This window comes from Sus scrofa, chromosome 6 (genome assembly GCF_054392235.1).
Source record: "Sus scrofa isolate SSC_HxYL_T2T_F1_AM1 chromosome 6, Sscrofa_HxYL_maternal_Yorkshire_Landrace_v2.0, whole genome shotgun sequence".
In the NCBI taxonomy this organism is placed as follows: Eukaryota; Metazoa; Chordata; class Mammalia; order Artiodactyla; family Suidae; genus Sus; species Sus scrofa.
Window position 1 is genome coordinate 124,231,638 of NC_139388.1, and position 11,459 is coordinate 124,243,096.

An 11,459-nucleotide genomic window follows, 5' to 3' on the forward strand; every position below is an offset into this window, starting at 1 on the left:
TCCATATGCCGCGGGAGCGGCCCAAGAAATGGCAAAAAGAAAAAAAAAAGAAAAAAAAGCAGGAAAAAATAAAATAAAATAAGCTCGCTAGTGCACCTGCCCAGAGCAGGCTGGACTGGAGACCAGAAACCGCGCTTCTCGCAGCTGCCCCCTTGCGGGCCTCGCTTCCGCCTACCCGGGTGCAAGTCAGTGCCCGGGCTTGAAAATCTAGGGGGCGATGGCGGTTGAGGAAATGACCACCGGTATGAGAGGAGGCTATCAATCAGATAAAGACCAGAAGCAGGCGTCAGACTCGGCTTTCAACCTAGCCACCCCGGCCCAATCAAGCTGCTCCGCACAGCCTCTTGTACTAAGCGATCCGCGCCTGGCCAGCGAGGACCGCTAGGGACCTGGAGGCGGGCCCGGCGCAGGGAGGGCGGGCCAGCGCAGGGGACCGGACGCAAAGGAACCGGAACCCTTCAGCTGAGGGCGCCTGTTTCCAGAGGGAGCTCGGATCCTGACGTCAAAGTTTCCAGCCGGCTTCCGGAGTCTCTTTGCGTCCCTGCGTATCAGAGATGTGGAATTGGCGGTGACGATGAGGCAGAAGCACTACCTTGAGGCTGCGGCATGGAAACTACAAGATAGCTGCCCGGGCCAGGCCCGCTATCTCCTGTAAGAGAGGGAAAGAGGACGGGGAAGCGGGAGGCGAGAGGGTGTGAACTAGTCCCTTATGAGTCTCTTTCTCTTTTGCAGCTGGGCCTACAGTTCGTCACACGGTAGGGAGGACGCCCGTTCGTTATGGGTCAGGCTTGCGTCGCCTCGCTCCCCTCCATTCTGCACAGCGCTCAGAATGGTCCAAAAAAAATCTGATCCATTCTCTGCCATCACAACCTCCTATCCCGCCTCGGCCAGGCGTCTCAGTTTCGCAAAAAAAAAAAAAAAAAAAAAAAATCCAAATTGCTTAACGTGCCTTAGTTTTCCTGACCTGTTAGCAGCACTTGACGCTTTGATCAGTCTACTTGAAATAGTTTCCTCACTTGGCTTCCAGGTCATTACAAAGTTCACCTCCTACTTCTTTAGCCAATACCTCTCCTTCCTGCTGATTTCCCCAACTTACAAATGTTGGAGTTCCCAAGGACTCAACCTTTGGGCATCTTTTCTAGCTACACTCAATTCCTTGGTGACAATATTTCATCCAGTCTCATGGCTTTTAAACTCTGAATACTGAGGTCTTCCAAATTCATATCCCCAATCTAGACCACTCTGTGGAATCCTAGACTCATCCAGATGCCTTTTTTTCTTCCCCCTTTTTTACTACAGCACCTGAGGCATATGGAACTTCTGAGGGGCCAGGGGTAGAATTGGAGATGCAGCTGTCCCCGCAAGCCACAGCCATGGCAACACCAAATCCACCAAATCCAAGCCCCATCTGCAGCCTACACTCAATACTGGATCCTTAACCCATTGAGTGAGGCCAGGAATCAAACCTACGTCCTCATGGATACCATGTTGGGCTCTTAACCTGCTGAGCCACAACGGGAATGTCCCAGATGCCTTCTTGACAACTTTTTTTGAATCTCACATTAAGCTAAAACTTGAGCTTTACCATTGGCTTTAAATACACCCAATATCATGAGTTTCCTTCATGGCTCAGTGGTTAACGACTCCAACTAGAATCCATGAGGATTCGGGTTTGATCCCTGGCTTCCTTCAGTGGGTTAAGGATCTGGTGTTGCCATGAGCTGTGGTGTAGGTCGCAGACGCGGCTCAGATCCTGAATTGCTGTGGCTGTGGCATAGGCTGACAGCTGTAGCTCTGATTCGACCCTTAGCCTCAGAACTTCCATATGGTATAGGTGTGGCCCTAAAAACAACAACAACAACAAAAATACACCCTTTATCTAGCCTTTCTCTCCACATCCATCCACTTCTCTCCACATCCGCCCTGGTCTAAGCCATCAGTCTCCTGATTATTGCCAACAGCTCCCATGTGTTTCTACCGTCCATTCCCAGTCCAGCAGCCAGAGTCAACCTAATAAAAACCTAGTCTAGATCATGTCACTTCTCCACTGCAAACTCTGAAATGAAATGACTGCCCATTCTCGGAGTAAAAGTGAAAATCTTTTGAAAGGACCACAGGGACCTATGTCATAGGTTCACATTAATTCTCAGACCTGCTCTCCCTTTCGTTCACTAAACTCCAACCACTATCGCCCCTATGCCATTTCAGGGCCTTTGCAGTGGCTTTTCCTTCTACCTGGAACTCTTACCTCACATATCTGCTTGGATGCCTCCCTCACTTCCTTCTGATCTCTTGAAAATATCATCGTAGGGAGTTCCTGTTATGGCTCAGTGGTTAAGGAACCCGACTAGTATCCATAAGGACAAAGATTTGATCCCTGGCCCCACTCAGTGGGTTGACGATCTAGCGTTGCTGTGAGCTGTGGTGTAGGCCACAGTCGCAGCTCAGATCCCAAGTTCTTGTGGCTGTAGTGTAGGCCGGCAGCTGTAACTCTGAATCGACCACTAGCCTGGGAACCTCCATGTGCCCAGGGCGGGGCCCTAAAAAGACGAAAAAAATAAAGAAAATACCACCCCAGGAGGCCTTCCCTGATACCCTGATTTAAGACTATATCAAATCCGTTGCCAGTCTGCATTCCCTTTCCTGTCTTTTTTCTCAGCACTTAACATTTGGTGTTTTTGTATTTATTGTCTCTCTCCATGAATTGTCCTTTGTTCACTCACTGTTCAGTGTCTCCCAAACCCAAATCAGTGCCTCGCACTTAACAGTCAATAAATATAAGTGAATTTTACTTTTGGCAGTGCTAAGTTACAAGCATGGTCCTTAACTTATTGTAGCGCTGTTGTATCCCTGGCATTTAGCATGGTGCTCACCAGTAAATATTTACTAACAGATAGTGTGCCCACCTTCCTCTTCAGCTGGGTCACCTTTACACCTCACCTTTCCCTAAATAATGAGGCTTCCTTTTTCTCTGCACTTGTACCTGAATGCCCTTATTTCTGTATTATTTAGATTTTTTTTTTTTTGCTTTTTTAGGGCCTCACCCAAGGCATATGGAGATTCCCAGGCTGGGGGTCAAATAGGAGCTGTAACTGCCAGCCTACACCACAGCCACAGCACCTCAGGATCCTTAACCCACTAAGTGAGGCCAGAGATCGACTGAATCTTCTTGGTACTAGTCAGGTTCATTACCACTGAGCCACAACAGAAACTCCAAGCCCTTTTTTTTAACAAAATTTTAAATTAAAAATTTTATGGCCACATCCATAGCATATGGAAGTTCCTGGGCCAGGGACTGAATTCGGGCTTCAGTGGTGACCTATACCACTGGGATCCTTTAAACCACTGTGCCAGGCTAGGGACTGAACCCATGGCTCCACAGAGACCAGAGCCACTGCAGTTGGATTCTGAACCCATGCACCACAGCAGGAACTCCCCTGAAAGCCCTTTTATGACTTTTTTTTTTCCTGGCCCCGCTGTGGCATGCAGAAGTTCCCAGACCAAGGATTGAAGCACCATAGCAGTGACACCACCTGATCCTTCACCCACTGTGCCACCAGGGAACTCCCTATCTGGACTTTTGTTGTTAAGCCTCTTTGAAGTATTTCTGGCAAGTCCATGCAGAGTTTAATAATTTCCAGGATATTTTAGTCATACTTTATTACAGTTCTTACAGTCTCCATTTGCTTAGGGCTCCCTAGAAACAAAATTTCTATAAAGATAGCGACTCCTTTACTTCCAAATTTATGTCTCCACAGTCTAGCATGGTAGATGGTCAGTGAATGCTTTCTTGATTGCATGAAGGATTTGGGGCAAGTCTCTTGTCCTGTTACCTTGTACTGAGAGAAATACCTGCAGACAAAGCCCAGCTCATGAACCATGAAACTGTGCTAATTGCATTTTTTTTTTTTTTTTTTTTTGCCTTTTTAGGGCCGCATCCGTGGCATATGGAGGTTCCCAGGGTAGGTGTCTACTCAGAGCTGTAGCTGCTGGCCTACACCACAGCCACAGCAACACCAGATCCAAGCCCTGTCTACGACCTACACCACAGCTCACAGCTTCGCCAGATCCTTAACCCACCAAGCGAGGCCAGGGATGGAAACTGCATCCTCATGGATGCTAGTCAGATTTGTTTCTGCTGAGCCACGACAGGAACTCTTGTGCTAATTGTTTAAAAAAGAAAAGTGAAAGTATATTTTGTTATTTTTGTGATAAATGTGTCTGTATAGTTGGTAAGATACCACCTTTTTTTTTTTTTTTTAATTTTTTTAGGGCCTCACTCAAGGCATATGGAAGTTCCCAGGCTAGGGGTCAAATCAGAGCTATAGCTGCCAGCCTACACCACAGCCACAGCAATGCCAGATCCAAGCTGCATCTTCAACCTATACCACAGTGTTTGGCAACGCCAGATTATTAACCCACCAAGCAAGACCAGGGATCAAACTGGCATACTACTCGGGTTTGTTATGGCTGAGCCATGACGGAAACTCCAAGACATACTGCCTTTTTTTAACTTGGTAGCAAGTAATAAAACATGTAGCAATGAGTGAGGACTTACCTATCTGTTGCTCAAAGGAGTGAATGAACAGAATTATGTTTTGTAAAATGAATTATTGCCCATTCATCTTTATAAACTCATTTTTGAGTTAGCTTAAGGAAAATGTACATTTTCTCATGTTAAATAATGTACTTGTTTGCATTTATAACATTGACTGAGGTAACAGAATATTCTGATTTGCTGAATCATGAATTTCATTTGTATAATTTTAGATGATAAAAGCACTTTTGAAGGAACATGTCCATACTGTTTCCAGTTGCTGGTTCCAGATAAGTCTAGAGTGCGCCTCAAGCCCAAGCCCAAACTGACACCCAAAATACAGAAACTTCTTAATCGAGAAGCAAGAAATTATACACTCAGTTTTAAAGAAGCAAAAATTCTGGAAAAGTACAAAGAATCCAAAAGTGTATTGGTAAGATTTCAATTCCATTATGTATAAATGAAGTGAATTTTCTTTCACTTAAGGTGAGGTTAAGAATTAGCCTGAATATAACTCAGAGGTTTACAGTAGTATATTTAGACTGTCAAAATATATACATAAGATTTTTTTTTTTTAAGGGCTGCACCCATGGCATATGGAAATTCCCGGTTTGGGGGTCAAATCAGAGGTACAGCTGCCGGCTTACAGCATAGGTGCAGCAATGCAGGATCTGAGCCACATCTGCAACCTATACCACAGGTCACAGCAATGCCAGATCCTTAACCCACTGAGTGAGGCCAGGGATGGAACCCGTGTCCTCATGGATCCTGCTCGGGTTCTTTAACCACTGAGCCATAAGAGGAACTCCAAGGTTTGTGTTTTTTTAACAGCTGCACCTGAGACATATGGAAGTTCATAGGCCAGGGACTGACTCCGAGCCCCAGCTGTGACCTACGCCACAGATGTGGCAACACCAAATCCTTTAACCCACTGTGCTGGGCCAGGAATCAAACCCAAGCCTTTACAGCAACCTGAGTCACTGCATTTGGATTCTTAACCTACCATGCCACAGCTGGAACTCCCATAAGATTTCTTTGATTACTGTTACATAAAGAGTATAGCTTATTTTTGTTTTTCACAGTTACCTAAAACCAAACTTCATGAACTTTCTGTTGCCCTTGTTTTGTTTTGTTTTTGCTTTTTAGGGCCACACCCAAGGCATATGGAGGTTCCCAGGCTAGGGGTTGAATTGGAGCTACGGCTGCCACAGCCACAGCAATGTGGGGTCCAAGCCACATCTGCAACCTACACCATAGCTCATGGTAACACCAGATCCTCAACCCACTGAGCGAGGCAAGGAATTGAACCTGAAACCTCATGTCCTAAATGGATTCATTTCCTCTGCGCCACGATGGGAACTCCCCAAATATTATTGTTGAACACAATTATATTTTCACAAATTTGAGGATCTCTTAGGCTCACCAGTGTGATGTCACCTGAATTGCAGTTACCGCTAAGTTTTCTCAGGTGATGGTCCTTTTCTTGAAATAGCAGTATGTATTAGGTATACATAAGGCAAGAGCTTTATGTATTAGGTACTAGTGTCACTTACTCAGGCACCCACCTCCATGTCAGAGTATGTATTTAAATTTATGCCCAACAAAGGTAATTGCATCTTATGTTCCTTCATCAAACATTTACTGAGGATCTATCTTATGCCAAACAATCCTATGTACCGGGGATGTAAAGTGGAATAAAACAACCAAAATCGAATACATGTTAACATTTATCAGCTATTCAAGTGCTTACTTACTACCAGGCACTGTGCTTGGCACACTAGACATTATGGCAGATTATGTATGGCCCAAGACTATAATCAGTAATAACCTGGATTAGAACTGCCATATTTAGGAGTTTATCAGTATTGGGCAGGTAAGTGGATTTTGCTTTTTTCATAAAATTGACTGTTTCATCTATATAAAATATGAAGTAACTTACATGGACCTCTATAAATGCGTCTTTACCCTCTCATGAATACAGAGTATTCTCAGCTAAACTAGTTTGAGGCCTGGGCTGAATCCTGTGCATGGAGTCGGGTTTGTAGAAGATAGCACTTAGCTATAAAATGTCTGTAAAAATGAATCCCAAAAAGTAAGTCAATTTTTATAGTTAATGAAGTGAAGAGGTATGAGAATGTAAGCATTCATTTAATTGGTTTTATAAATTACTTTAGACCTGTATTTACAGAATCACTAAGGGTTTGAAGGAGTCGATTAAGTTTCAGTGATATTTTGCCATATTTTATAGGGAAAAGGCTTGGAGTTTGTCTACAAAGAGTATGAAATGTCTGCTGCTGTTATAAAGAACATCCTCCCAGATGTTAAAGGGTTATCATCCCCAGTCTCCTCCATTCCCCTGAACACAGTTTCACATCAAGAAAGTAGAGACTCTGTCATCTTTTAAAAGGTGTTTTAGGAGTTCCCATCGTGGCTCAGCAGTAACAAACCCAACTAGTATCCATGAGGACTCAGGTTTGATCCCTGGCCTCGCTCAGTGGGTTAAGGATCCAGAATTCTACATTTTACAAATGTTTAGACATTAACTTTTTTTTTTTTTTTGGCTGCACTTGTGGCATGCAAAAGTCCCTGGACCAGGAATTGAACCCATGCCACAGTAGTGACAACACTGGATCTTTGACCTGGTAGGCTACCAGGAAACTCCTAAAAAAGTTGTTAACCCTTTTTTTTTTTGGCTACCCTGTGGCAAGTGAAGTTCCTGGGTCAAGGGTCAGATCTGAGCTGTAGTTGCAACCTATGTCACAGCTGTGGCAACACTGGTTCCTTTAACCCACTCTGCTCGGCTGAGGCTCAAACCTGCATCCTGGCATTGCAGAGTTGCTGCTGATCTCACTATGCCACAGTGGGAACTCTAGTCATTAACTTTCTATTGAAGATTTTCTTTAAAATTTTGTCTTTTTTCATTCCTGCTCCTAGATTGTAAGCTCCCTGGTTTAGTCCCTTATGTTATATGAATTTAATGAATATGCAGTTTATTGGATTAAATTTATAAGAACTCAGGAGTTCCCGTCGTGGCGCAGTGGTTAACGAATCCGACTAGGAACCATGAGGTTGCGGGTTCGATCCCTGCCCTTGCTCAGTGGGTTAACGATCCGGCGTTGCCGTGAGCTGTGGTGTAGGTTGCAGACGCGGCTCGGATCCCGCGTTGCTGTGGCTCTGGCGTAGGCTGGTGGCTACAGCTCCGATTCAACCCCTAGCCTGGGAACCTCCATATGCCGTGGGAGCGGCCCAAGAAATAGCAACAATAACAACAACAACAACAACAACAAAAAAAAGACAAAAAAAAAAAAAAAAATTTATAAGAACTCAGACTATTTCAGGTTAAATTATAAGAGAAATTAGACCCACCACTCTTTCTTTTTTATGGCAGCTGATTACTTGTAAAACATGCAACAGAACAGTCAAGCATCATGGTAAAAGTAGAAGCTCTCTATCAGCATTCAAGAGCAATCCTTCCACTCCTGCAAGTAAACTCAGCCTGAAGACCCCAGAGAGAAAGACTCTAAGCTCTGCAAATCTAAATCCTGTTATGTCTGGTTCCAAAGGCAAGAGCCCAGCTTTGAATTTCAGGTATCTCAATCCATTAAGCTATTTAAATTGCCAGTGTTAACCTTTGAGTTCTGATTTCTCTGTTTAATATGCATTCCCTGAAATTACCATGCAGTTGCGGAAGTCATCTCTGCATGTGACTTCCAGGGTCTTCCTCTACTTCCAACCTCTCCCTGGGCCTGTTCCCAGCAACCTGTTAAATATATCCATTTCAGCCCCCCAACCTGTTCCCGTAACCAACTACACAGACCTGCCCATCCTCCTTATTCCTTACTCTGTAAATGAACATTCCCTTCTAGACATCCTGACCTGAAGCAGTGTGTGGAGTTGACAGTCCCACTCCCTCAGTCCTGGTCCACCTAGTCTCCAGTTTCTATGCATCCTAATTCCAGGGTGTCTGTGTTCTTTCCTTTTTCTCCTTGTTGCTGCTATCTGTTCTGGTCTTTATTCACCTTTGCCAGGACTACTACAATCATTTTCTGGGTCTTCCTGCTTCTAGTGTCAAGCCCTGCTAGTGTGATATTTTTTATAAGCACAGTTCTGATTAGAAGCCTTTAGCACCTCACTCTGTAGCATATGGAACAAATGCTCCAGAATGGATTTCCAGCCCCCACTACCTGGCACCAATCTGTCTACCTGTCTTACTTGCCCTAATTCATCCTATGTATCAACAAAACTGAACCACTCACAGTTTACTTTCTTGCTCTAAACCTTTGTTCTTGCCCATTTCCTCTACCAGAAATTCCTATGGAATTCTAACTGAATAGGGATTTGTGAAATGATACTAAGTTAATGCTGTGACTAGGCACATGTTTTATTTTTAGTAATCCTCAATATTTTATTCACTATGCTAATCAGTAAATTTAACTCCATAGAAACTGTGAAAGGAATTTTTAAACATTTTGTTACAAAAGAGTCTGGCAGTTTTAGTGAAAATAACAAAATTCAGTAAGGACTAAATTATTTCTGCTTACCAAAATGAGGTTTTTATATTGGGTTTGACATTTAAAATTTCAAGTCCACTTTTCTCTATATTCTTAATTATTTTTGATTCTTGGTATGATAGGAATTCATCATGGAAGTTTCCACTTTATTAGACACATGCAGACAAAAGAAAACATGGCATATTTAAAATAATTCACTTACATTTAGACCAGACTGCTTCTTAGATTTATGCAGGAATGAGAAAAACATTTCGCATTTTTTGTACAGATGGGGAGTCAGAAGAAGGATGAGACTGACAAGCCCCAAATATTGTTTGGGGGGATAGCACACAATTGGAGGGAATGAAATAGAATGAGGCATAAATACACACACACCAGATGGAGCATCATTTATTCAGTAGATATTTTTAGAAGGCCTCCTCTGTGCTTAGCACTGGTAAAAAGCATTGAAATATACAATCAGTCATACAAAATATCTGCCCTGTTCAAGAGGGGTAAGATAGAATGGAACGGTACCTGTACGTGTAGGTTGAGGTTCTTCACGTTTGAGAAGGGACGTACGTGGTCTTGAGCTGTGAAGAAATATGTTTTTAAAGTCTTTGCTTAGAATTGTCATGAATTTTGATGTCAGAATTATAGGGAATTCAGACCTATGACACTTTGTCTTCAGCTTTCTCTTTCAGGTGTGATAAAACCAACCCATTATATCTCCTAAATGTTGCCTGTAGCCTGTTTAGTGAGGAGATTTTTTTTACAGAATGGGAATGACTGTGCTGGGTACAGCCACTGCTCATATATGGCCATAATTATTATTGAAGAGTGGAAAATGATTCTAGCAGCAGGCACCTAGGCTAAGCAGGAAGAACTGTCATTTGTTAGCACCCCTAAATGTGGCTTTATGTTTCTTTTCAGAACACCTACATCTGGACAGTCAACACCTATTAGTTCCTCAAAGAATGTGAACAAAACAAAGAAACGCTTCTCTCAACTAAAAATGTTGCTTAGTCAGAGTGAATCCGAAAAGAATCCAAAGGTGGACTTCAGAAATTTCTTATCTTCTTTGTAAAGGATGGACTATGAAAAAAAAAAAAGTTCAATACAGTTTCTGAAACTAACTCAGAAAAACAGCTTTTTAAAAAACTTCTGTTTATTCTTAAAATACACAGAATCTAGGGTCCAAGAGCAAAATTTTCTTGGCATTCTTCAGTGTTTATGGAGAAAATACTTCATTAGAATGAAAAACTGAAACCTGGCTGCCTTGTAGGGTGATTGTGAGGATCAAAAATGTAAAAATGGTCCTTGTATGTAGTAAAGATATATATGGACATTGAGTGGTTATATGATTATTTTCTCCTCCTTTAATTAAGTTTTCATTATTTACATAATTTTCTTTCATAAGAAATTTGAGGCCTTTATAAGAGGGTCCACTCACTCCTTTCTAGGTGTCTACAGCCTTAACACTAATTCAGAAAAAGAATAAAGAATGTGTGTCCTTGTATTCCTATAATCATTTGCATAATTATATTAGTAAAATCTAAACATAATTTCTATTTTCCATGCAGAAGTAAGGTACACTCTTTTCTTTTTAGGGCTGAACCTGCAGCACATGGAAGTTCCCAGGCTAGAGGTCAAATGGGAGCTGTAGCCGCCGGCTTATACCACAGCCACAGCAATGCAGTATCTGAGCCGTGTCTGCAACCTGCACTGCAGCTCACGGCAACACCAGATCCTTAACCTTTGAGTGAGACCAGGGATTAACCCGCAAACTCATGGATACTAGTCTGGTTCGCTGCCACTGAGCCACAACAGGACCTCTGGTACACTCTTGCTTATAGATGATTCAGATACCAAAATTTTCATTTCTATAACTTTTTATTTTCCTTTCATAATATTTGACCATAAGAGGCATTTCTTTTGCTCTGATGAAGACTTATTTTTTTGGTCTAAAATTTACATCAGAACTTAACATAGTGGAGTTCCCTGGTGGCCTAAAGTTTAAGGATCTGGCGCTGTTGCTGCTGTGGCACAGATTCAATCCCTGGCCCAGGAAGTTCCACATGCATGGACATGGTCAAAAATAAAAGTCACCATTCCTTTGGAGTTCCTGCTATGGTGCAGCAGGATAAGGATCTAGCATTGTCTCTAAGATGGCACGGGTTCAATCCCCAGCCTGCCACAGTAGATTAAGGATCTGGAGTTGCCACAGCTGCAGCTCAGATACAGTGCCTGGCCCAGGAACTTCCATATGCTGTGGGCACAACCAAAAAAGAATTTTAAAAAAAGAACATAAAATAGTAACAGTTTAGCTATCTTAAATCTTTCCTGGAACATGGATATACTTTTTTTTTTTTTTTTTTTAATGATAGACTTGGATTCAACCTGTCTTTTAGAAACCCTTTAAATAAGTAACT

The 11,459-nt window shown here is 42.6% G+C and overlaps 1 protein-coding gene across 3 annotated transcripts; it reads left to right on the plus strand.

The window, feature by feature from the left end:
• The first annotated feature begins 535 nt into the window (after window positions 1–535).
• C6H18orf21 (chromosome 6 C18orf21 homolog) lies at window positions 536–10,379 on the plus strand. 3 transcript variants are annotated; one of them, XM_084964472.1, is made up of 6 exons: window positions 536–651; window positions 733–1,208; window positions 2,582–3,962; window positions 4,304–4,970; window positions 7,926–8,125; window positions 9,961–10,379. In XM_084964472.1, exons 4-6 carry the CDS (start codon window positions 4,746–4,748, stop codon window positions 10,112–10,114), a joined length of 579 nt encoding a protein of 192 aa, XP_084820598.1. In that variant the 5' UTR covers window positions 536–651; window positions 733–1,208; window positions 2,582–3,962; window positions 4,304–4,745; the 3' UTR covers window positions 10,115–10,379. The 3 variants fall into 3 exon arrangements, with proteins under 3 accessions (XP_084820598.1, XP_084820597.1, XP_003356458.1); XM_084964471.1 differs by lacking the exon at window positions 2,582–3,962 and having other exon boundaries at window positions 733–1,364; window positions 4,348–4,970; XM_003356410.4 differs by lacking the exon at window positions 2,582–3,962 and having other exon boundaries at window positions 733–755; window positions 4,771–4,970.
• The last annotated feature ends 1,080 nt before the right edge of the window (window positions 10,380–11,459 follow it).